Source organism: Phaseolus vulgaris, chromosome 9 (assembly GCF_000499845.2).
Source record: "Phaseolus vulgaris cultivar G19833 chromosome 9, P. vulgaris v2.0, whole genome shotgun sequence".
NCBI classification, from domain to species: Eukaryota; Viridiplantae; Streptophyta; class Magnoliopsida; order Fabales; family Fabaceae; genus Phaseolus; species Phaseolus vulgaris.
Genome location: NC_023751.2, coordinates 25837097 through 25863642, shown reverse-complemented (window position 1 = coordinate 25863642; position 26546 = coordinate 25837097). Strand labels below are relative to the sequence as shown.

Genomic DNA, 26546 nt, shown 5'->3' with positions numbered 1-26546 from the left:
TGAAAATATATTCCAAACCGCAGTGCTCTTCAAACTGCAACACATGAAAAACATCACATCCCATTCACACGTCCTCAACATTCAAGTGTTCAACGTAGGTTGAAGTTTACAATGTTTTTTATTGTTCTCTTTACCATTCCTCCCAAAAACACTCAAATCAAATATCCCATTTCCGAAAGCACAGTTCTTTTAACGAAAGAAGTCAATAACTTTAAATGGAATAGACCCAAAAATGCGTTGGACAAATTCCGAATTCGATTCAATCACAATTTCACAATAGATTAGATTAAAGAAGAGCGTAATAGATTAAATCCTGAAATATAGGAGAGACTAAGCAACATGGCCGGTCCATCAAAAACGAAACGTATCGAAAATAGGGAAAAGAAAACCCTAAAGGTACCGTTAAAATCAAGCGGTGAGTACAACAGCGCCTCCAGCCTCCTTGATCTTCTTCTCGGCGATCTTGGAGACGAGCTTGGCCTTGACGACGAGGGGTTGGTTCTCCGGCAGAACGCCCTTCCCCAAAAGCTTGAAGTAACCGAACTGCGTGACGTCGATGAGAGGCGCCATGTTGTCCTTGGAGGCTTTGTCCTTGATTTCCTGGGGGACGAGGGACCAGAGCTTGTCGATATTAAGGATGGGGCAATGGAACTTGTTGCGGAGCTTGTGGAAGTACCGCATTCCGACCTTCCCGAAGTAGCCTGGATGGTACTTGTCGAAGAGGATACGGTGGTGGTGCATGCCTCCGGCGTTACCTCGCCCTCCGGGATGCTTCCGGTGCTTCCCTATGCGCCCGTGACCGGCGCTCACGTGACCCCTCTTCTTCCTGTTCTTCTTGAACCGCGTCGTCATCTTCTCTTCTCTTCTCTTCGCACACACAACCACCCCCCTCCTGCTTTGAGCCCTTGCAGCACCGGAAAAACAAAATTAGGGTTTTTGGATTTATATCTCAAGCTTTTTCTGCTTCTTTTACGGTTTTGACCCTCACAGCCTAGGCCCAATAACAAAAAAAGCCTTTCTGTTCCTGAACGGGCTTGGAGTTTCAGTTTTTAGGCTTTTTCTCTCTGCGCCTCATAATTTCTAACTGCACCTCAAAGTTTTTAAAATGACATTTTACTCTTTTTAATGGTAACTTTCAAATTACCTGTTCTGGAACAAATTTTCTAAAATTTCTGAAAAAGATTTTCCAAAACAATCTACCTAAAACATATAAAATGCATTCACTGTTTAGAACAAGATTTGAATAACATAGGAGATGTTTTCTAAAATAATTTTTTTAAAACAAACTTTTCAAAACAAAATTTTGAAATAAATTTTCTAAAATATGTCATAACAAAATTTCTAGAACGAGTTTCTAGAACAACTCTATCTTCTTCTTCCTCTAAAAGAAGGCAACAACAAGGGAGGTGAAATTGAGGGTGCAACACGTGGTGCAGCAAGAGAAAGTATTTTAGTTTCAGTTTCTTTCAGTATAAAATGTGGTTCCAGTAAAAAAAAGGTCTAGCTCATTATTTTAATATTAAATTATCATGGTCATTAAATAAATTATAATATTTTATTTTGTCTGTAGTAATTTATTCTGATTGTAAAAAAAAAATACTTCATTCTGATTGTAAGAAAAATAATATTTTATATACTTCATTGTCACGTGTTCATGTTTCTCATTTGTTTCGTGTTGTCTTCATCTATGGATACTGGTAATTTTTAAGATTGGACAAAGTTGAGGTGTTCGTGTCACTTACATAATTTTATGAGTTGCAAAGGTTATTTATCTCGTATCATTACGATTTTTTCAGTGTTTTTAAGTGAGAAGGAAAAATAATTAGAAGGCTTTTTAAATATAAGATATATGTGAGTTCACATGTCTTACGTGAAATGGAGAAAATACTATAGTATTAAAATTTATAGAGTTCTTAATAAGGTTCTTATATAATCTATTAATGATGACAATACAATTTAAAGATAATTTAATAACCAAAATTGTACTTGAAGCAAGACTTATTCATTTATTTTGAAGCTGTATATCTAAACACAACTTATCCATATTCCATAAATTCTAAATACAACTACCCCACTTTTGTAAATTTGTCCTACATAAACATACACACAACATTAAAATAAATAACTAAAGGGGACACTTTCTCTTCATCATTCATGTCTCAATCCCTTAAATTACTTAATAACAACAAATCTCATTAAACCTAAAATACTAGTTAAATATAATCAACAATCTGTAAAAGCAAAACAAACAAATCACAACAAGACAATAATATGCATTATTGAGCCTATAGCTAGCAACTACATGTTACACTTTTTTCTGGGCCAAAGAAGACCAGACAGACAAAAAAGCAATTCATTTGGTGGATTATACTTATCCACTAAAACTAATAATGATAGACATATACCTCTTTTTAAAAAGACACCTATTCTTATTTTATGTTTTTATCTATCTTTCTTATTTCACATCATAGATTAATATCATTCCCTCTCTCTACATGTGTATGAGGTAAAATGATCCTTTGGATGTGCATGATATATAGTTTCCATCAATTAATTCCCACTACCCCACTTTTTCATGAATCAATTTCTAATTTCCTTTTTAATTTTTTTATGTATAAATTTCATAATTATTTTTTATAAAATAACCCATTAGCATATGATGTACATATATCTAAATACAAATAATGTTATTAATAAGTAATGACAAAAGCTGACAATGAATTTGTTAGTTATATTCAACATTTTCATCTTCCTCTTCTGTTAGTAGAACGGAACTCATTTTAGGTTTTTATTACTGTAAATAAATCTATGCATTTTTATATAGTTTTTTTTTTAATAATTTGATTTAAATATAGTTTTAGTTTTTTGCAAAATGGACAAGTGTTTTTTTACTCCTGTAAAATATTTTCCTTGTTTTTAATGTTGAAACCAATATTTTTACTTTGATTAAATTATTATATTATCTCACATAATTGTTATTAATGTATGCAATGCTCAAGTGATTTCTCTATTTTTTTAATATATATATTATATATATTTTCCCCCATCTTTAAATAAATTTATAACATAAAAATATATTAATTTTAAATATCAGCAAAGATTGGAGAGTGCTAGTCCACAATCTTTGAAATGCTTATTTGTCAAGAAAAGACTTCTAAAGAGGAGTTTGACCATATTCTTCATTGTCAATACTTGTTTTGGAAGAGGAGGTCAAGATGCTCTGGTTTAAAGATGGGGATAAAAACTTACCTTTTTTCCATGTTGTGGTCAAAAAAAGAACTAATTCCAGTGGGATTCATAGATTAAGAACTGTTAATGGTGGTATTGAGGATCCTAAGCTCATTGATGATCATATTTTAGATTTTTTATAAAAAGCTCTATGCTGATTCTAATTCTAATGCTCACACTACCGGTAATACGTATAATTTTATTTGTACTTATATTCCTGCTATGGTTTTCTTTGAGGAGAATATTATGTTGATCAAATGCCCTGATTATTTGTAAATCAAGAATGTTGTTTTTTTATCCAGTGCTCTTGGTTCTGATGGTTTTGGTGGTGTTTTTATCATTCTTGCTGGGAGATTATTGGGTTGCAAAGTTGTTTAACAGTTTTTTAAACAAAATCGGATTCTTCTTGGGATGAATAGTAATATGGTCTCCCTCGTTCCTAAGATTCAAGGTCTTGATTCCACTAAAGATTTTAGACCTATTGTTGTTGCCAATTTCAAATTTAAGATTATTTCCAAAATACTGACAGATAGGCTTGCTATGGTGGCCTCTAGAATCATTTCTCCTAATTAATATGGGTTTGTGCAGGGTAGACAGATTCATGATTGTATTGGTATTGCTTTTGAGGCTATTAATATGCTTTCTAAAAAGGTTAAAGAAGGTAATGTGACTTATAAAGTTGATATTCATAAAGCATTTGACACTCTGAATTGGAATTTCTTAGTTTTGAAACATTTTGGATTCCATCATTCATTTTTCAGTTGGATTAGTACAATTCTTCGATCAACTATGCTTTTTGTGAAATTTTTTCCTTGTAGTAGAGGTGTGAGACACGATGATCTTTTATCTCCCTTGCTTTTCTGTCTTGTAGATGATGTTTTAAGCAGAGGCATTTCTAAGCTTGTGAATGATAACAAGATTTTACATATGGCTAGCCCTAAAGCTTATCTCACTCTCTCTCACATTTTATATGTTGATGATATATTTGTTTTTTGTAGGGCGAATAACAAGTCTCTTAAATATTTGAGTATTTTTCTTAGAAAATATGGTGATTTTTCTGGTCAGTATGTTAACAATTCTAAAAGTAGCTTCCTTACCGTGGATAATTCTACAAGATTTATTACAAAAATTCAATGAAATATTTCTTGCAGTCATGTCCTTTTACCTTTAAATTATTTAGGGGTACCTATTTTTGTTGGTGCTCCTAAGCTCATGTTTTTTCAACCTTTGGTTGATAAAGTCAAATTGAAGCTTGCGTTTTGAAAAGGGAAATCTCTTAGCATGATGGATCAAATTCTTTTGGCTAATATTGTGGTTAAATCTAGGTATCAACTCAGAGTAATAAGCCTTGGTCTCTTCTCCTGAAAGTCAGAGTCTTTAAATCTAAGTATAAACTCATATTGGCTTATAAATTCTCTTCTATTTGGCTTGGGATTTAAACAATTTTATAACATTATTCTTAAACATACCTCTTGGAATGTTGGAACAGGTACTGATATTAATTTATGGAATGATAAATGGTGTTCTTTTACTTGTTTATAAAAACATAACAGTGGTACTTAAAGGTTCTAGAATCTTGGAGACTATAGTTTCCCAATTCTAGAATGGTAGTGATTGGATTATTCTCGTGACTCTACAACAGGTGAATCATTATTTTCAAAAATATCATGATTAAGCAAGAACATGACACTCCTATTGGATTTTGGAAGAATTTGGTTATTTCACTCTCAAATCTGCTCGAAAGTTTTTCTTGGATGCAAGAGTTTCTTGTGGTTGGGGTAAGATTATTTGGTCTCAATATATTCTTCCTTCCAAAACTTTGGTACTTTGGAAAGTTTTACATGGGTGACTTCCTACGGATGACATTTAACACAGAGGTTTGCATTTATGTTCTATGTGTATTATTTGTGAAAAGCAGGAAGAATCTATTCAACATTTATTTTTTGAATGTCCAAATACTTTGCATATTTAGAGTTGGGTTCAACAAAAAAAAAATCTCATTTCTCTAATGTGGATGCCTTTCTTTTATTAAGAGTGATGGTAGTCTTTTGGATAATTTGATTAAATTTGTTGTGATTACCTTCTCTATTTGGATGATATGGCGTATGAGGAATTATTATAGATTTTAGGTTAGGATGGATCTTTCCAGGGCCATTTCCACTATTAAAGATTTCACTTGCTTAGTGAATAATTCGTCTAAAAGTTTTGTGAAGAATGATATGTTCAACTTCAATGTACTTAAGATCTTTCATATTAATACTCGTAATGACAAAGTTTTTCATCCTCTTCCTGTTATATGGGAGTTTCCTTCACCAGGTTGGGTTAAGATTAATACTGATGGTGTTGCTAGGGGTTCTTTTTTTTACATCAACCAATGGTCTTGAGTGAAATTAAAATCTCCTTCAATGGAAAGAGAATAAGATGGAAAAAATGGAAAGAAAACCAATGGTCTTGAGTTGAGTTATCTTGAATTTAATTTTAGCTGAGTTGGTATGTTTCTAGGTCAAATTGTGTCAGTCTAGACTCATGTCAGTTTGCATCGGTCAAAATTCAGGTCAAGTCGAGTTAGTCCAAACCTAGGTCGATTTGAGTCGGATTGACCCCATGTTCAGTCGAGTTTTGTTGGACTTAGGTCAGACTAAGTTTGATAAGGATTAAGTTAGGTTGTGCTTAGATTGAGTTGAGTATAGTCGAGTTCAGGTCAAGTCGGGTTCAAGTGGGATTGAGATGGATCAGGCCAAGTCGGACTAAGTCCATTTGGGAATGTGTTTGATCGATACATCAAACCTACATCAGGTCAGGACAATATTAAGCTAAATTGGATTGATCTCACGTTAGGTTGATAAGGTTAATCCTACATCAAATTTAATCTAATTGACAAAATAAAATTAATCTATATTTAATCCAATTTAAATTAATTAAAAAATTTAAATCAATATGATCTAGTTAAAATTTATATAGATTTTAGATCTAATCGATTTTATTGGAATTGGATTGAATTTAGACTAGATTTTGAAATTTTCAATCTTTGAAACCTTTAATGAGTGGAACTAAAATCTCCTTGCAATGGAAAGAGGATAAAATGAAAAAAGTTGAAACAAAGTTGCTTTTAACAACATATTCATATCACAAAAGAGGTCTCATTTATTGGTTAAACACTAGTTCAAAAAGTGTATTTGATTACCATAAACGTCAATTTAAACGGGAGCATCATCTATTAAAACGCGGTGTAAATTTTGTGAATAAAAACAAGATATATACAACGATTATAATTATAACTGTCACCTATGTAAAAGTAGAGGGTATAGGCGACGATTGTTGGGGGAATCGTCGCCTATTTGTTGAAATAGGCGATGATTTTAAGGGTAGCATTGCTTATACTTGAATCTTATGTACAAGTGACGGTTATTAGGTCATAACCGTCAACTATATCCTTATTTATTTCATTTTTTAACTTTTTCTCCTTTGAGTTTTCTTTTCTACTATTGTTGTTTTCAACCCTCTATGCCTTCTGTTTGCTCCCATTGTTGTCTTTGTTGGTTATATGTTGTATTTGATGTTTTATGTGCTTTCTTAAATTTTTTTCTCCCATGTTAGTGTAGAACAAGGTTGTCTAGAGTTGGTAGTTGCCTGCTTGTCTTCTCCTCGCTGCCATAGTCCTATGTGCCTTCCAAATTCCTCAATTCCTCCACTTCTACTCGTCCCTACCAAGTTAATAACTTTAGGGTTTTTATTTTATTTTTTCATCATTATTTATAATTATTAGTTCTAATGAATAATTAGTTAGATTAGTAATTTAAATTTAAATAATAGAATTATTAATTAGTTAGATTACTAATTAGATAATTAGTTAGCTTATTATTTAAACCGATAGTTAGTTAGTAGTTTAATTGTAAATAATGAAATTATTAATTAGTTAGATTGTTATTTCTATGTCTAGATATATTATTAAATATATTATTAGTTAGGTTATTATTTAATTTATTAGTTAGATTAGTATTTTAATTGTAAACTTAGATTATTAATTATGTTATTTTTTAAATTGTTAGTTAGATTATTAGTTTAATTGTAAAATTAGAATTGATTAATTAGTTAAATTATTATTTAAATTATTATTTAAATTATTATTTAAATTATTAGTTAAATTATTATTTAAATTTTTAGTTAAATTATTAATTGAATTATTTGTTAGTTTTTTATTTAAATTAATACTTACATTATTAGTTGTAATTGAAAAGTTGGAATGATTACTTTTTGAATTGTATGTATAATTATAATTTTTTAATACGTGTTGGTAAATATTGTTGGATTTTGAAAATATCGTGTTTTAAGTATTATGATGCCCAAACTTCTTTTGTGATGCATTATTTTAAAGATGTTCAACAAAGACTTCAAAATCAATGAACTACGTGAGAAATACTTAGACCACATACTTCACTAGATTCTATAACACTAGGATATATGATGTTTAGTTTATATAATTTAGTGTTAGTTTTAGTTTTGGTTTATATGATTTAGTGTATAGAAATTTTTACTTTACACATAATTTTATAATTTCCTTTGATTAATAATATTTTGTTTTAATTATTTATATGTTTTTTTCATTATTATTGAAGTTGGTTGGGATTTTAATAAATATATGTTAATTAAGAGGAAAAAAACATAATAAACAAACTATATATATAAATAATAATAATCATAAACGATAGTTTGTCAAAAATTATAGTTTATAAAGTCTATACTCATATAAATGATATTTTTCATCGTAACCATCATCTATATGAGTCTTTTATCAATCTCAAAAAAATATAGGTGATAGTTAGACAACAACTGTAACGTATGCTTATTATTTGAATTCTTTATATATCACACTTTATACTATAATAAAATCATGAAATAGAATCCAATTTTAGAAAGAAAAAATAATTAGTTGCTATAGTGACTAAATTAGAAACTATTTCAGAAACTAAAAAACTAAATTGGTATCTAATTAGCTACCAAGATTTTTGCTACTAAATTTAGAATTTAAATAATTGGTCGTTAAAACCTTGGTAGCTAATTAAATACTAATTTAAAAATCATTTAACAATAATATAAACTAATTTAAAAACTAAAAGTTTTTTTAATTTCTAAAATGATCTCTAATTTAGTCATTATAATAATTAATTATTTTTTGTCTTTAAAATTGGTTTTTATTTTATGATTTTCTTATAATGTTAAACAATTAATTAAATAATCATTATCTATGAACTACAAATTGTCATTTATAGGAAAACAATATAAATCACAACTTCAACTATCGTCTATATTAATTGAGTATAGACGACATATTAATTGGTCCTGACTAAATCATCACCTAACTTCCACTATTTTAAAATCATCACCTAACTAAATCATCGTATAAACATTTTTACAGCAATGAAACCTACTCTTGGTCCTAATGGGTTCCTCCAATTCCTTAATATGGTTTTCGTAAATCTTTACTATCTTATGTGTATTTTAATTAACCTTTTTATTTATTTTTGTCCAGATTTAACATTGTTTTATTTTTAACCATCTCTCCTTTTGTGTTATTCTATTTCGTTACATGGTTCGCACAACTTGAAGTTGAACACAATATATAAGATTTTTTTTTTAATCTTTTCGGACACAAAAGGAGATCGAGGTTTCTCTGTGCCCACTGTGACAAATAAATAAAATATAGAAAATAAATGTCCACTCAAAGGCACTGACGTGTGAAATCTTGAGCAAACAAGAGGATAAGATTAAATATCCAAATTCAAAACCAAAATTATTATGCAGATTATAAGTATTCACTTGATTTGCGTCTTGAATTTAAATATCCAAAGACGAGAGCAGCCATATCATTAACTTCCTCTTAATAGCATTAATCTTATCTTAATTTAAACAAATGATTGAGAAGATATCGTTCTTCGATAAAATATTTATATTGTAGTAAGGTGTGAATTGATGTTCACACTGCTTCTATGTTATGGTGGTTGGATTTTGTAAAGTTATACATGTTATGTTATGAATGAAGCTCAAAAGATGAAGCTTAGTAATGTCAGACTTAAATGTGATTTTGTCTTGATTTGTGTTACGTTTACTGCTAGAATTAATGTTTCGTAGATGTTTCATAATCGATAAAATACTTGTCTTAATTTCTGCGAGAAAATTAGGTTTAGGTTATTTATGTTTTTCGTGAAGGAAATGTGTATACTAATAAGTTGGCTAATTTAAAATTTATTCATAGAGAATTATTTTATTGGTATAATAAACTTCCATCTAGTATGTTTTTAGAATTATTTATGAATAAATATAATCTACTTATGTATTATTTTTGTTAACATATGAGTTTTGGTCTAGTTATTCATATTTTTGTATTTTTTTTTTAGTAATACTTTTTTCATGTGATGACAGGCGATTATTATTACTTGAGGTGTTAGTATAACTGAGATATCAAATTGAATATCAATGTGTAGTATGAAAAACATTTTTATAAAAAAAGGTGTGAATTGTAGTTCTAGATTTCTTTAATGAATTTTTTATGATTAATTGTTATGAATTTTTTAATATATTTTCTAAAATAAATTCATTAAGTAGTATAAATATGATCAGTTCATTAATGATGTAGTGGATAAAGTAAATAATTCTAAATTCGTGAATTTCTTATATCAAAGGTCTTGACGTACTCATTATTTAAAGAAAAAACATTTTCTCTCAAAAAAAATTTGCGAATATAGAAGGGTCTCAATGAAAAAATTATTAAAATGAAGTTTATCTTAGAGTCTTATATTAAATAAAAATACATAAAAAAAACCAATATATAAAAAAAATCTGCACAAACTTATTTATTTTAATATTTTATGTTAAACATATATAAATGTATTAATAACTTTAATTATGTCCCAAAGCTACAGTATTTATAGACTAATACTTGTATAATTCTGAAAACAACAGGGTTGAACAAATATCTAGTATTGTATTACATTAAAAAATAAAAAGCAAGTCCCCTCTAATTAATATATATATATTAAATAGGAAAAAAGTTTGGGATAATGTTTTGGGATAAGAAGAAAGTAGAAGCATAGAAGGTGTTTGTGACAACAACCGAACAAGCTTGGCCTTGGCAAGGGAAATATCCCACATGGTGATGACATAATGTGAGAGTGTGACTTGAAGATGGAGATGGTAATAGGAATTGTGGTCAGCACCTGATGCATATTTGGGGGAACATGCTCTTCACCACTTTACTCTCCATTATTCTTCCACAGGAACACAAACTGCTCACACCACACTTTTATTAATACACTTTCTGGTTCAAATTTATTATAAATTATATAATTGAGAAAAAAATTATTAAATCGGAGAAGGGACACATCAATTTTTATAATTTTCAATAAGTTTAAATAAAGAAAAAGTGTGTTGTAAAAATATGCTACCAATTATTTTATGTGCACTGATTTATTTATGATAATATATATATATATATATATTTGTTTAATTGTTAAATTGAAATGATTTTAGTGAAAAAAATTTAATGTAGTATTAAATTGTCTAACAATAAAGAGTTAGTATAGATGTCAGATGATCTTAAGTCATCTTCCAAAGAATTTAGTAGTGAACCTAGTTATCTAGGATTCAAAATCTATCTTCAAACAAGGTTAGAGATATAGTAAAGATAAAAATGAGGGTTTTGAGATTCTTATAAGAAGTAAAATAAACGCTTAAAAATAATAAAAGAAATAGGTTGACTCTCATATTTTTTCAAGAACGAATTCATCATTGATTTTTTAAGATTAATATCCTTTCAATTTTTACACGAAATCAAACACTTAGTATCTCACTCGTCTCCAACTAAGCGAACAACAAATTTATTAGAACTAAGCGAATTAACCAAAGATTTTAAATAAAGAAAAGAACTAGATTATCAACAAGCGATAAAAACAATTTCTTTAACAAAAATCAGAATTCAAAAAGACCAACAATAAAGCATAAGTTGCCACACTAAATTGAAGAACAAAATTTTATCATACAGAAATCTCAATATTCATTGCGAAATCACAAGAGAATAAACTCAAATGGGCTTAACCTTTCATACGAAGACAAAACAAAAGGATTACAATGGAAAAAAAAAGAAAACTATTATGCTATGTTTTTCAAACACGTCGCGTTGTGAAGACTTCCTTTGTTTCCCTTGAATCTTGCATATTTTTATATGTTTCTTTGCTCCAAGGATCTTGGAAATATAAGGTATTATTCACATTTTCTCAGTTTTCAACTTTTCATAATTTTTAGATTTTGTTTTCAAATTTAACACAAAATTTGTTTCTTCGTATTTTTGCAGATGATTTGCTTTTAATTTTGTTCCTGAGATTTTGTAGATTTTATTATCTTATTCTCCTACACAGACTTTGTTTCCTATTTTGATTGAAAGAACCTGTTCTTAAAAGGGGTTGGAACCAAAAGAACATTCGAACTACTCCTCGGTCGGTGGGTCGGTCAGTCTGAACTTCGCTCCTTCCTCTTAGCTGAACTCTCACCCTCTCACTCTTCCACTTCTCCTCCTTGCTAGCTCCGGACTCGAATGGTACCTGCAAAAGGTACTTCGGTGCTCAAGTTAGACTTCAACACTCGACACTCACAATTTAGGATTAGATGATTGCGTTCCTGGTCCTTTGGGATCTGTGCTAATTTATATAATTATTGTGGACTCATTGTCGTTAGTGGGCCTAATAAAATGAGATTAACAAACACTGGGTCAATAATCAGTCTCGTTGTTGCTCATGTCGGTCAGTCTGGATCGGGTGCCGAGTAAGAGTCTCGGTTGTGCGAACCGTACTGACTTGCCCTCCAGGCTCGAGGATGTTTAATCCAAAGAGTCTTTATCTGAGGTCATTATGAAGGTTGTGTTTCCCGAGGTGAGATGTGACGTTGGCGTTTCCCGAGGTGAGATGTGACGTTGGCGGCACAGAACGTGTGATGTGACGTGTAATGATGACTTAGGTTTTTTGGTGCCATTCTTCGTGGACCATTTCATTGAGGGAGATCCAACGATAGAGATGAATGTGACGCTTCGGCTTCCTTCCTCTTCAAAGGCTATAAATAATGGTCCCCCACTATTCCACCTCACTGCTCTCTTGCTCCGACTTCCAAAACTGAGACATACTGGCGAGGTGTTTTCCCTTCATTCTGAAAGGTTAGTCATGTCTTCCTCTAGCTCTTCATCTTTTTCTTCATCATCTTTGTCTTCTCCTTCGTTCTCTTCTGACTCCTCCACGATCGAGCCTTTGCTGGTTGGGTCAATTTAGACATTGTCCCGTATGGAGATCTCTGTAAGGTTCAACGATCCGAAGGATGCTTCCGACGGGGCAAAACCTGCCGAATAGTCATCCCATTGTTCGGGACTTGACTGGGTTGATCCAAAGGTGACCGAGTTCATCTCCGCCTATAGGGACTCAACCTTCTTTGGCTCCTTTATGGACAAACATCATCTATTAAAATCAGATGCTCCTGAAGACATCTTGGCTATTGATTATTGTCATCCAACCAAAACCATTTGCATGGGTCGAGCTTCCTTGGAAGGTCCATTTTTCTTTGTTTATTCTTGTCTTTTTTCGGTTTTACACGTAGCTTTACCCTTCGACGATTTTACAAAAGGGTGTCCTTCGGGCATTCAACGTAGCTCCTTCACAACTTCACCCAAACACATAAGCCTCCCTCCAAACTTTTCGGCTTATATGTGATATGTTCCACTTCCATCCATCTCCCTCCCCCTTTCTTCTTTATTACACCTCCCACCCGGTTGACCCTATCAACTGGTTGTCCTTTGCCAGTCGGTCGGGTAACACGCTCTTCGCTCCCTTCACCTCTTCATACACGAATTTCATAGGAAAGTTTTTCAAAAATTTTATTGAGCCTGAGGGTAGGGAGCTCTCTTTTGACAAGCTCGGGCAGTCCAAATTCCCATTGTATTGGACCAAGACCGCTACTCGCTTCAAGCAATGGCCTCGCTCGATCGCCAGTGCTGAGGAGCGGGAGGTCTATACCTTGTTCGATAGCTTCCCAAGAAGGCTTCCTACTCGAAAGCTCCTATTTATATATAAGTCGTTCCAACGGTGGACTGATTTTCAGGGTATCTTGTTTTCTTTATCGCTTTACTTATCGGTTGGCATGTGTTGTTAACTAACGAGTCCTTTTTTGTTGTAGATATCATGACGAAAGAGGCTCCACAAGCATTTGATGTAATAAGTCAGCCAGTATGGCCAGAGGAAGCCTAGCGACAGTTGCTGCCCACAACCCCTCTACTGTCTGGGCCAAGCCCTCCACCACCTTGAAAGAGAAAAAAAAGGAAGAGAAGGTACATTGCCACCACCACTCGATCTCTAAGTGGCACTCCACGATGACCCACATTCTTCTCCAATCCGGGTCGAGACCCCCTCGCCGACAAGGACCCCTCCGACTGAAGCCGCTGTCGATCACCCTTTGGCGCTCCTTAGGGGAGACTCCAAGTTTTCAAGGGGTGTCTAGATCGGGCTAACACCGACCGAGGAGAATCTCCTCTCCTCGGTTCTTGAAGATGAACTCCTCTCGGCTTCCATAGAGTTGCACAATCGAGGAGTAGTGCTGGCACAACTAGCCGCTAATACCTGCAACCAAGAGGTTGAGGAGATATCTTGGCTTGAGCACGACCTATCTGAAGCCACCACTTCCTTGAAGTCGTCGCTGTAAGCAGTGTCGACTTACGAGTCGAGGGTGGTTTGGGTTGAGGCTGAGTTCGAGCTGAGCAATGCTCGGTGTGCTGAGGCGATGGCTCAGGAGATGGCCTAGAGGAAGAACGTGACCGAGAGGAAGAAGGTGGCCAAGCTGGAGAAGGCCATGGAAGCGCTAAGGTTAGAGAACTCAGCCTTAGAAGCCAAGAAGGTTTCTATGGAGGACGAGTTCCTCACTCAGCAAGGGAACATCGTCTTGTTGCTGGGCGAGACCTTCAACCAAGCCATTCGACAGTCCCACCCACTGTATGGGGTTCCACCTGTTGATAGTTCCTTTGACGTCAACAAAGACGTTCATGAGGGTCAGATGGTGACCTTTGCTGAGTTGTCTGATCTTCCGACATCGACGTCGAGGGCCACTAATGAAGATGTTGAATATGAAGACCAGTAGGTTTAGTCTTTAATGCTTTTTTCCCTCATGATCGGGATGTGACCTCCTTTTTTGTTCCTCTAGGGCCAGGGTTTGACTCCCTTCTCCTTTTATCAATATATCGACCATTTCTTTCTCATTCCAGTTTAATATAATACAAGTTATAATTAATTGTAATTGTCAATCGATCGAAACAATCATAAATAAGATTTATCTTGCTTAAGTTGTTGAGTGTCAGACGATATGACCGACCAGGTTGAGTGTGGTTTATTGGGCCAAGTCTTTTAGGTGTCGGGAGGGAATATCGGTTGAGGTTTCGTCCTTATCTGAACCGCATCTTTAAGTATCAAGAGGGTATACCGGTTAAAGTTTCATCCTTGACCGAACCGCGTCTTTAGTTATCGGTATGATATACTAGTTAAGGTTTCATCCTTGACCGACCTGTATCTTTAGGTGTTGGGAGGGTATACCGATTAAGGTTTAATCCTTGACCGACTCACATCTTTAGATGTTGGGAGGGTATATCGGTTAAGGTTTCATATATGATTATACTGAATTTGTGTCAATTGAAGTTGTGTCACTCTGACACAACTTTATTTAAAAGAAAAAAAATACAAATCTCAGTTAATATTAATCAAAGTTGTGTATGTCTAAAACTATTTCACCTCTTGGTACTAAAATCGTATCAAACTAAAATGACTTAACTTTTACAAAACCTAAATTGTGTCATACATGCACAACTTCTTTATAATAAAATTGTGTCACATATACACAACTTCATTATAATAAAATCATATCAGATTGACAAAATTTATCTATTTTTTCAAAATATATCTTTTTCAATAAAATTACACTTAAATCGTGTCAATTTTTTTTTAAAAAATCATATAATGTTTAACTACTTATACGAATAATTAATTAATTTTTAAAAAAATTATCCATTATAATAAATCTTAGAAAAAATTGTACCATTTTAAAGAAACAAAAGAGGCAGTCTCTTTATATTTATTAATTATGGCTTTCTTTAACCACGTATATTTTTTTTTTCTTTTTTACATATTTAAAACATGCATATGATTGCGCCAGAGAAGATGCACGAGTAAAGATTAAATGAAAGTATTCGTAATAAATATGATACTAAGTATTTTTAAATCCAAAAGTAGAGTAAAAAAAGAGACAAATAAAATTAAGATACTTCTTAATTTACAGTTATTTTATGTGAGAAGAGAGTATTTAATAATATTAAAACTCGGTAACGGGAATGTACATGTACAACTTTATTGAATACCAACACCATAAAAATACAAATAATTTATACATATTAAAACTCAATCATTAACCATATTTATTTTAATCTTAGATAATTAATTTTAACACTTTTTAATAAACACCGTTTTTAGTATAATTTTTCTGAAAACTTTATCAAAAGAAAGGTTAATATTGGCTCAATATTTAGAATCTTCTCGATCAAAGGGTGGCTATCAGAATGGGCCTGGGTATCACAGTCCAACTGTTTTTTTTCTTTCTTTCGAATCTATATAAAAGAAATCGCTTGCTTTCTTATTTAATTTTTTATTTTAATAATAATAACGATCCTCCGTGTTTTTATATTTTTAAAAATTAAAGAAAAAAAGTGATAGATAGTTAAAATAAATATGAATAGTTTGTGGTGTGATATATATCGTTAAAAGGTGTGAATAATTTAAAAAGGTTACATAAGATTCCGAGGAGAAAAATAATACTAGTTACATGAATAAAATATTTCCTTTCATACTAACCAGCAGATATATTTGTTATTATACTATTTTATTTTATTGACTTGAAATTTAAAATTTATATCAATCTCAATTTTATTGTTTTATGTTTAATGTGTAATCTATAATTTGAATCAAAATAATGTTAAAAAGGTAATATAAATTATAGATTTGTATGAGAATGAAAGAAATAAGAAAGGCGCATTGTGGGGCATTAGTGTGGGCATTGAAGTTGATGAGTAGTTTATTTTCATTATTGTTTTATTGTTGTATAATAATACATGATAGTTTTCAAATTTAAATTTTTAAAAATTAAAAGTAAAATAAAAATACGAAATGTGTACACAAAATACTTAATTATATGTTATTATAAATCATTTTAATTTTATATATTTATTAAATTAAAAATATATGTATTTTTTAGACTTATATGCGTAATTTATAATTTGAAAAAAGTAATTTAAATTATAGATTTACATGAAAAAATATAAACAGATTTACGTACAATTACTTTTAACAGAAGTAGAATTTTTATATTCGCTATTTTTTTATATTATTATTTAGGTAAGATAATTTCGATGTTGAAAATGATATAATTTTAAGATGAATTAGAATTAAAATTTAAAAGTTTCCGTTATTATATATTTATATTTTATTTCTTGAATACGAACGTAGTCTTTCCTACTAAAAAAGCAAAAAGAAAGGAATATCCGCATATATGGGAATAGTCTGAATTGACCGTCATTATTAATCACTTACCAAACACTCCAGGTAGTTTCCTTTCCCTCTTTTTAGTTTTATTTTCATTTTAATTCCTACTTATTAGTCACGTAAGGAACACTCCTAGTAGGTTCGTAGTTTTTTTTTGTTATAATTGTTATTAATTATTATTAGTATTTAATTAATCAATGAATTAACTAAACAAAATTGCTTTAGAAAATACTGAAAAAAAGTTAATAAAAGATATATTCCACTAAATAAAATTATTTAATAGTTATCTTTAAAAGAGTTAACAATATTTAATAAATATCGTAAATGTAAAGACGTTAAATATTTTACTTGTAATAAACGGTCCTCTTTATAGAAATAAAAATCAACGGTTGTTTAACGAGTAAGAAAATTATATTGGTAACAATACGCGTGGGCCTGCTCTTCTAGTTATTTCCGCCTATAAATAAACCCCAAATGCACTGCCCAGGGTTTCAAGCACTAAGCCTCCAACGACGGAGGAGCGAAAATTCCGAGTCTCTTACTCAGTTCTCTCTTTCCAGAATCTTCCAATTCAAACCTTCTTTTCTTTCAACCCTACAAATAACTCACTCGGTAGGGAGAACGAGTCATGGAATCCAAACCCAGTCAAAGTATCAAGCTCCTCTGTAGCTACGGCGGCAAAATACGCCCGCGCACCACGGACGGCGAACTACGTTACGTTGGCGGCCACACCAGAGTACTCAACGTCCACCGTTCGATCTTCTTTTCAGGTTCTTTAAGCAATCTTTAAGCCTCCGCTTTCAGTCTTGCGTCTGTTCGTTTCTTCTTTGTTTTGTGAATTTAATTTAACGTTTCTTTACGTCGTTGTGCAGAATTGATGGTGAAACTTAGCCAGTTTTGTGGTTCGTCTGTGATCTTGAGATGTCAGTTACCCAAGGGAGACTTGGAGACCTTGATTTCCATCACCAACGATGAAGATCTCTCTAACATAATCGAAGAATACGATCGTGCATCGTTGAAGCTGGCGCATCCGATGAAGATCAGAGCCGTCCTCTTGCCGCCGAAGTCGGAGAAAAAGATTTTGTCTGCTCCGTCGTTGTCCTCGGCGTCGTCCAGCGCCAGCCACTCTCCGGCCAGATCGCCTCACACATCCGCCGAATCCTTGCCGTACGCGGCGGCGTACCGCCACGGATGCAATTACCGGACACCGCCGCTGCCGTCTGCGTATGCTATTGGCATGCGTAACGGCTCGGCGAAGGCCTGTTGCTACACACAGTTCGATGGAAGCCCCAGATTTTGGCGTCGTGGACCTCATTGCTATAATTACTGTCATTGATGCCAACCGATTATTCAGATACTAGTCACAAAAGAATCGCGAATACGATGGATTCCATAGATGGTGCCGAAAATATCAAAAAGACCGAAAAAACGAAAAAGAAAAAAAGAGAAAAGATGAGAGAGGGTTGTGAAATACAATTATTTTTTTTTTAAATTTTCATAAAATTTTGAAATGGATGAATTGAGGTTCCAGTTTCTTTATTCGACCCTAAACTTATTTTTGAGTATAAGAGCTATTCGGGACTCTGTTTTTTAACAGTTAGTGTTCCGTTAACAACCGTCTGATTCGAGACAACGATTCCAAGAGCTATACGTTTGCTTTGGCGGTTTCGCGTGTTAACTGTGGCCTCACGCGTTCAATTTTTATACGACTTGATTATTTAGGTGGGTACGTATTTCCCTTGACATTTTTTTTTTGAAATTAGTTATCGATTATTCTTGTTGATTTATATATTTCTTGTTGAATTTGCAGGTCGAAATATGACGGAGACATTGTAGCGTGAATTGTGGGGATTGTTGAAAAGGACAAAACCTTGAACGTTCTTGAAATTAGGGTTTCAGGCTATTACAATGAAAAGCCACGTTATTTTGAAGGTTATCCTAAAAAGAAAGGTTCAATTATAAATAGAATTAAAAGTAATGAATGGCATAAAGAATGCAATAATTATATTGAGGACCGAAACCTGAAGATAGGCGCTGGTTGAGCAAGTCGGCAAGTTGGTTAAGTGAAAGTGACATGATTGAGGCATATTTCTGGTAGCCTTTTTTTATGGGTTCAATTCAACGGCTTTTACCGATGATTGGATGCGGTTTTGGAATAAATAGAAAAATGGGTGTGAAGTAAGAATCTGCCCCACCATTGCAGGAGAAGATGAAAACTTAATAAACAATTTAGATGGAGAAAGAGAAGGCCATGGTCCCAATAGTCCATGAAGGGGCCATTGAATTTAGGCACACACAAGTTTGGTCGAGCTGAAAACATGAGAACTGCTACGACAGGTGGCGTTAAACTTGAACGTCAAACAAAAGTATCTACAATATTTTAAACAAAAGTGGATTAATTAACTTTTATAAAGAAAGACATTTGAAAAAGAAAAGGAAGAACAAAGAATTATGTTAAAGTTCGTAGCAGTTGCATCATCTTTGACTCCGCCATGGGAGAGGGATGGAGGATAGTAGTACTTGCGGCAATTAGAGTGGAACCTTGCGGCAATTAGAGTCCCGAGTAGCCCTTATACTCAAAAATAAGTTTAGGGTCGATTCAAGAAACTGGAGCCTCAATTCATCCATTTCTAAATTTTATCAAAATTTAAAAAAAAAATAATTGTATTTCACAACCCTCTCTCATCTTTTTTCCTTTTTTCTTTTTCGTTTTCTCGGTCCTTTTGATATTTTCGTCATCATCTATGGAATCCATCGTATTCGCGATTCTTTTGTTACTAGTATCTGAATAATCGGTTGGCATCAATGACAGTAATTATAGCAGTGATGTCCTCGACGCCAAAACCTAGGACTTCCATCGAACTGCGTGTAGCAACAGGACTTCGCCGAGCCGCACGCCAATAGCATACGCAGACGGCAGCGGCGGTGTCCGGTAATTGTATCCGCGGCGGTACGCCGCCGCGTACGGCAAGGATTCGGCGGATGTGTGAGGCAATCTGGCCGGAGAGTGGCTGGCGCTGGACGACGCCGAAGACAACGACTGAGCAGACGAAACCTTCTTCTCCGACTTCGGCGGCAAGAGGACGGCTTTGATCTTCATCGGATGCGCCAGCTTCAACGATACACGATCGTATTCTTCGATTATGTTAGCGAGATCTTAATCGTTGGTGATAGAAATCAAGGTCTCCAAGTCTCCCTTGGGTAACTGACATCTCAAGATAACAGACGAACCATTACGCGCCGATAGCGTACGCGTAGGGCAAGGATTCAGCGGATGTGTGAGGCGATCTTGCGGGAGAGTGGCTAGCGCTGGACGACGCCGAGGACAACGATGAAGCAGACGAAACCTTCTTCTCCGACTTATGCGGAAAGAGGACGGGTCTGATCTTCATTGGATGTGCCAGTTTCAACGATGCACGATCGTATCCTTCGATTATGTTAGCGAGATCTTCGTCGCTGGAGATGGAAAACAAGGTCTCCAAGTGGTAATTGACATCTCAGGATTTCTTGAACTTTTTGAGCTGGTTCTTGTTTCTCCATTGCAGGTAAACACCACATTCGGATCACAAAAAGCCTTAGAATCAACATTAGCTAAATTGCTTCCTTCTATTATGGCCACAGTTAACATCCATCCTTCCCCTTGTGCTTTAATTCCATGATCGCTACCCTTTGGTGCTCTGGCTTGCTTTAAGCGTGAGATTAGACCCAATAGTTTTTCACCTTGAAGAACCAAGATAACACACACAACAAATTCCCGAAAAGAATCTGTTGAATTTAAGCCCTTGAATTCCACTAGGAGACGCTAGCCACATATGCACAAACACGGACATTACCATTACAGGAATGATATATTGACACACTAAGCCTGATATAAAAAAGGGTATTTTGTCATTTTATACAAAAATTAAAATTTAGAAAAAAGATTTATACTGGACCAGGTTCTCAATGTATATTTTTCTTACCATTAAGAATATTAAGAAGACTTTGAAGTTAGCTAGATACCTGAGTCACTGAGGCTGATAAAAAAAACCTGCAGTGACTGAGGCTCTGGTCGTAATGTTGCCAAAGCTTGTTCCTTACCAGAACCAAGGTCCTTTGAGACAACAGCTTTTACAGTCTGACAATAAAATAGCTTATTGATCAAGCTTTCCCTCTCATCATGGTGCTCTGTACAAATTTCATTCGCCAAGATATCACCAGACGTGAACACTGTTCCTCTGATGGCAACTCTGGTCCAGGTATGATCACATAAAGTAGTTCTTCCCTGAAGGTGCTGCCGTACATAACATCTAGAATGCTGACAATGGCCAAAACAGCCAAGTTCTTCCCATCAGCCTTTAAATATGTCTGGTCCTCGTATCCTTTGACAGCGTTCATAAATTTAATGGCTGCCTTGAGGTAAGTAAGAGATCTTTTTGAGGACTCCCCACCATTCTCTGACTTCCAAGGACCAACTTGCAGTTCTGTAGTACCCTGTAGATCAGCCAGTGCCTTGGGAAATTTAGAATCAGGTGAAAATAGTAATGTGTTCAAGTCTCCTGGTGCAACTATGTATATATAACTGATCAATAAGAATTCCTCCTGACAAATTGCTTGGAATTTCACTTCCTTGCTCTGCAGACTGTGTAGTTTCTTGGAAAGTCTCAATAGGGGGCTGGTCTCACCAACTTCAACTTTGCTTGTTTCAGATTGGCCTGAGTCAATACTTCTGCTGGGTGACATTGAAGCTACATCAGTGCCTTTGTTTAAAATTTAAGCAATTCGGGCAGGAAATGATTTTTTTATAGAACTGGAAGATGCAGTTTCTTCCCTTACAGGAGAAGACAAGTTTCAAAAGCTGGCAGAAGACATCGAAGGAGAATTAGTAATTGCATCAGGACATTTTGTTGGAGGTACTACTAACTGATTGCCGATATTATTTGATCACTGAACCCACTGGAATCCGTCACTGCCAAGTTTTTTTCCTCAATCACACGAACCACAGCTTCATTTTCTAATTATATCTACAATCTTAAGGCAAAGAAGTCAACGTTTTCCTTCAGCAGACTGCAACCCAGAAAAACCTTTCAAAAGGGAAATGCAGTGCATGCAGAAGGAGAATATTATTTATAATCAAGCCCCAATAACAACAGATTGGATTGGCAAAACCCAGAACTGAATTGATCAAACGCATGACCAGGGGAAAAATCAACCCAACAATCTCACAGAAACATGTATAAGTAATATTGATTCTGCCAGGAAAAAAAAAACAAATCAGAATTCAGAATTTCTGGAACAAAATGTTTAAGGTGAGCATCTTCATTCTACTTTAAAAATACACTTTTCTGTCAACAATCAAATAAAAAAATATTGAAATATGAACTTTTATAAGTTAAGATAAATTCATGGTAGAGAAGGTGAATATGATGATAACAGGATGAGTGATCATCAAACATTACATAACGTGTTTGATATGATCAAATTCTCCATCGCTACGTTCTTTCTGATTCACCATTAAGAATAAAAAAAGAGTTAAGATAAACTAAAACTTAAGAAATTAATGATTTAAGATTATAGTAAATCAAATTTATATTTAAGAAAAATTTGAACTTAATTATATTCACAATATTATTCATTTTTTTAATTATGTTATTAATATATTTTTTAACTTAATTTAAAATCTTAAATCATTATAATTATGATTCCTAGAAATAATTATATTTTGGTTGTTGAACTAACTTTTCTTTGCATAACTCATAATTTAAATATGTGACCTCCTTTGATATTTTTATAATTGAAATAGGGGTCTTATCCTACATGTAGATGCATTTTAAACTTCTCTTCCTCAATACATTTGACTTATTAATATTTATTAGACTTGATGTTTTGTTTCAAGATAGAAGTTAGCCTTCTATTAATCAAACAACTTTCATTTTAAATCAATATTATTGTCGAAGAAATTCCATTATCACCTTATTCATCTCCTTGGTTTTATATATAATGAGGACTACACTATCCCACAATATCTCAAAAACATTGTTTCCTATATTAACTTGATAATCAATTTAATTAAGGTATTAAGATGTAGATGGAAGCTTGATAGAGGCTTGTTGAGTAGAATCTATATCATATATTCCATGTTGATTCTTGGCTAATATTTGTAGGGTTGGTGTGTATATAATTTGTGAGGATATGGTTTTTTAGAGTTTTGCATGTGAAACGGAATTCTCTTAGTAGCTAGTCTTTGAGAAGAGAATAACAACGTACCATTTAAGGAACTTGATATTGAAGTTTTCAAAATGTGTGTTCAGACTTCTCTTACAGACTAATGACACGTGTTTTGGTACACACAACACAACAAAAACAAGAGTCAAAATTGACGGAAATGGAGTTCATTTTAGTTTGCAATTTAATAATTTTAAAAATGTCCAACTCAATGTAATTATATTAATTAGTATTAACGAGACACGAAGTTAGTTATTTTTTTGTTAATGGAGTAAAATGAAGTATCTTACAAAAGATAAAAAATACAGTGAGAGACTATTTGTTAACAAAAAAATAGTGTTTTATTTTTGTCTCATTGCATTTATTTCGTATACCTATATAATATAGTTTATAGTACATAAATATTTATATTATAACTGAATTTTATAATAAAGAAATATTTATGTACATGTAAATTATGTTTTACATTTATATATTTATTGTAATAAATATTTTACATTGTAGCATAATGTTACACTTTTAGTTATTGATAATCTTTTTTTTTTAAAACGTTAAATACAAGTTAGACTTAAAGATATAAAATTATAGATTGAGAGATACTCAAGACTTGTTAAATTTTCTAAAAATGTTCTTGTCTAAAGAAAAATTCCTAAAATAATTCTCACTTTTTTTGTTGTTCCCTCTTAAAGACCATAAATAACATAAAATCAACTATAAGAGACGTTTTTTGTTTGTTGGAATCAAATGATGATGTGGTAAAAATCCTTAGCAACTCAACAAAGAATGACCTATTTGATAGAAAAGTTGTAAGTGCTCATTACACAGAATTCCCAAGTTTCTTTGCCTCTTCAATCTATTGAATCAGAACAGAAGTGCATATAAATGAAATAGTTTATTTTTGTAAGAAAAAGTAATTAACAAACTTACATTACACACTTTCTAGTGGCTAGAGAAGTTGAGTGAACAAAGATGGACAAATCCTTGTGTTTTTTGGTGTTTCAAAAGTTTTAGTTTAATGCTTAGTTTTATATATGTGTGTATATATATATATATAAATATATATATATATATAATGTTTATATCTGTTCAGTTGTTTGTTCCCATGTACCCAATGCCTCCAGTACTTTTCTTGTCTTTGTTTCAACTCTTCAAGCAGTTTAAGTTTTAACCGCTCTCTACTCTTCAGTTAAATTCACCAAAACAATTAACATTTGACTCATCGTTTCATCTGAATTTAACTCGTGCTATTGTTAAACATTGGTTATGCTACTTGAAGGTTAAAGATATTTAATTAAGCAAAAATCAGGAACACATATATACAAAGTTCTATATGAATGAGAAGCCAATGCTCAATACTAGGTCCAATAACAAAATAGAAGAAAAACTCAATTCAAAGATTTGGCCTAGCAGTCCCAAATCATACAAACAGAACATAATTGGCCACTGATGTGCAGCTTTCTCAACTCAACCAGTTTCTTGCTCAAATTCTTCACCTTCAGATTCCTCTACATTGTCAGCATCGTCGTCATCTGCCTCGTTGTCAAACTCTTCTTTATCATTTTCGTTTGTGGTTTTCCCTATCACAATGAGGTTGCTGTTCATCTTCCTAATCTCATTGCACTGCAATGATTCGTGACGACAATGACAGGTATGATGAGTATGCGGCAATGGACAATATGAAAGAGAAATTCAAAGAGCACAGTGAATTGCACCTTGTAACTTATTATCTTGTTAAGTGAAAACTACCTTATGTCATGGATAATCCAGGCCTTTCTTAACTGTCAAGATGTATATGCGGACGATTACTTTACAAATATGCCTACTAGTTAATATCATGACAGCCATGCAGGTAAGTTCAAGCAAACAGCTAGATGCTGATGTGGTAAAATGATAGCTTGCCCTTTGAGGAGATTTTATTGTTTTGTGTGTTTGGTATGTCATTTTCACGCCACATCCTTGGCAAAAATCACATCCACAGGCCTGAATGATGCTGAAGCTACCTTTTATTGGTTCATATAGATGTAATGAGAAAACAGCTATCCATGTTGCAAACTTTATTCCTAACATAGCCTAGGGCATGTTTGGTCTAAAGTTTGTAAACTTAAGTTTAGACAAAATTCATTTCGCAAACTGAGTTTATAAAAACAACTCTACCTTCTCTTCTATCTTAAATCGAGTTTCAAGATAAAATTGTAATAGAACAAGATGTTCTTTAAATTTTAAAATCAGGCTCAACTGAAAACCAAACAGCATGTTTTTCATGTTTTACTTTGTGAACATACTTTTGGACCATGATACTAAAAACCAAACATGCACTTAGTATAGTTCGAGGATATCTCCTAACTTGAAATCCGGGAATTATTCCTTAAACAAAAGATAGTGATCATTAAAGTAGACTTTGTTTCTCTCCACAAAGCTTTTATCATATACACAACTAAGAATCAAACAGTGGTCAGATCAACAAGAGAAGGCATCCAACCATCTTTTTGTGCCAAACTTAGTTGGCAGATTTTATCCTTATAGGATGACCAAACTTTGTTGTTCCCTAAGATATGAAATTTTAAGAGAAAGATGCTAACAACCTAAATATGTGAACAAAATCTAAGAAACAAAATGTTCCACCTATTATACCTCTCTAGAAGGAGAGAGGATAATTTTGACATAAATTTCCGACCATGTGTGTTTAGATTAACATATCAGCAGAAAATCATGTGTAATATTTCTCATTTTGTGAATTCCCAGTTATGACCATTCATTCACACTCTAATGTTTCATATGTACCATGTGATCAAATCCCTACACGCCTCTGAAATCCCAAATTCTGAATCATTTGATTAGAAACATAAGAAACCTAGAAGAAAAAATGTGTGCAAAGATGCGTATAAAAGTGACAGAGTACATCCCCAAAAATAGCGTTTTGAAGGAATTTATATGGCGTTAGAAACAGAATGTAATGAAGAGAGGTAACAGAAGAGAAAGGGTGGAGGGTAGAGCGAAAAGAAAGGACCTTTTCTTCGAAATCGGACTCTTCCAAGGCGAGGAGGAGTTCTTCGTTTTGGGGGTGGGGCCACTGAGAGGGTAGAAGAAACGACGTCGGAATAGTTCTGGTGGAGAGTGGGTACTGCGTCATATATGCCGGAAACTGTAACATCTTTTCTTCCTCACTCACGCTCCAACGTCTCTATTTCATCCCACCTGTTATTTATCAACCAGTAATAAAAAATGTTACATAATTTTTTTTTAATTTTAAATATATTAATTATTAATTTTTATATATTTAATTTATTATAAAATTATTAATGAATCACCCATCTTTCTTCAAAATGAATTTATTTAATCCACTGTTAAAGGTATCCATTCCCTTAAATCATTTTAGTTTATGAATGATAATGGATGAAAGGTTATTCTCTTGAGAGTTTTCAAATAAATTCATTTAGGTTCTATTTATATTAGGTTAAATTTCACTCAACCCAAATTAATTTTTTATTGTAGAAATTGGATGATGAG

The 26546-nt window shown here is 33.1% G+C and overlaps 2 protein-coding genes, 1 long non-coding RNA gene and 1 other non-coding gene across 6 annotated transcripts; 2 read left to right on the top strand and 2 right to left on the bottom strand.

Moving 5' to 3' along the window:
- Nucleotides 1-253: 253 nt before the first annotated feature.
- LOC137822011 (large ribosomal subunit protein uL15x-like) lies at nucleotides 254-1475 on the bottom strand. The gene has a single exon (XM_068626884.1). The coding sequence runs from the start codon at nucleotides 850-852 to the stop codon at nucleotides 409-411; it is 444 nt and encodes a 147-aa protein (XP_068482985.1). The 5' UTR covers nucleotides 853-1475; the 3' UTR covers nucleotides 254-408.
- A 16692-nt stretch (nucleotides 1476-18167) lies between these two features.
- On the top strand, nucleotides 18168-22205 carry LOC137820794 (uncharacterized). 3 transcript variants are annotated; one of them, XR_011082685.1, is made up of 3 exons: nucleotides 18168-18557; nucleotides 18646-20380; nucleotides 20872-22205. It is a non-coding gene; the product is annotated as an uncharacterized lncRNA (long non-coding RNA). The 3 variants fall into 3 exon arrangements; XR_011082683.1 differs by having other exon boundaries at nucleotides 18646-21346; nucleotides 21524-22205; XR_011082684.1 differs by having other exon boundaries at nucleotides 18646-21346; nucleotides 21456-22205.
- A 24-nt stretch (nucleotides 22206-22229) lies between these two features.
- On the top strand, nucleotides 22230-22328 carry LOC137823245 (small nucleolar RNA R32/R81/Z41). The gene has a single exon (XR_011083098.1). It is a non-coding gene; the product is annotated as a small nucleolar RNA R32/R81/Z41 (small nucleolar RNA).
- Nucleotides 22329-24300: 1972 nt separating this feature from the next.
- LOC137821974 (uncharacterized) lies at nucleotides 24301-26231 on the bottom strand. The gene is made up of 2 exons (XM_068626799.1): nucleotides 26047-26231; nucleotides 24301-24659 (listed from the first exon to the last, which is right to left on the bottom strand). Exons 1-2 carry the CDS (start codon nucleotides 26188-26190, stop codon nucleotides 24504-24506), a joined length of 300 nt encoding a protein of 99 aa, XP_068482900.1. The 5' UTR covers nucleotides 26191-26231; the 3' UTR covers nucleotides 24301-24503.
- Between the last annotated feature and the right edge of the window lie 315 nt (nucleotides 26232-26546).

Bases quoted from the DNA above. Each gene is read 5' to 3' on its own strand.
- LOC137822011 (XM_068626884.1), bottom strand. From the start codon at position 852: ATGACGACGCGGTTCAAGAAGAACAGGAAGAAGAGGGGTCACGTGAGC.
- LOC137821974 (XM_068626799.1), bottom strand. From the start codon at position 26,190: ATGTTACAGTTTCCGGCATATATGACGCAGTACCCACTCTCCACCAGA. The intron at 24,660-26,046 runs GTCCTTTCTTTT...GAATCATTGCAG, and splicing joins AGTCCGATTTCGAAGAAAAG to TGCAATGAGATTAGGAAGAT.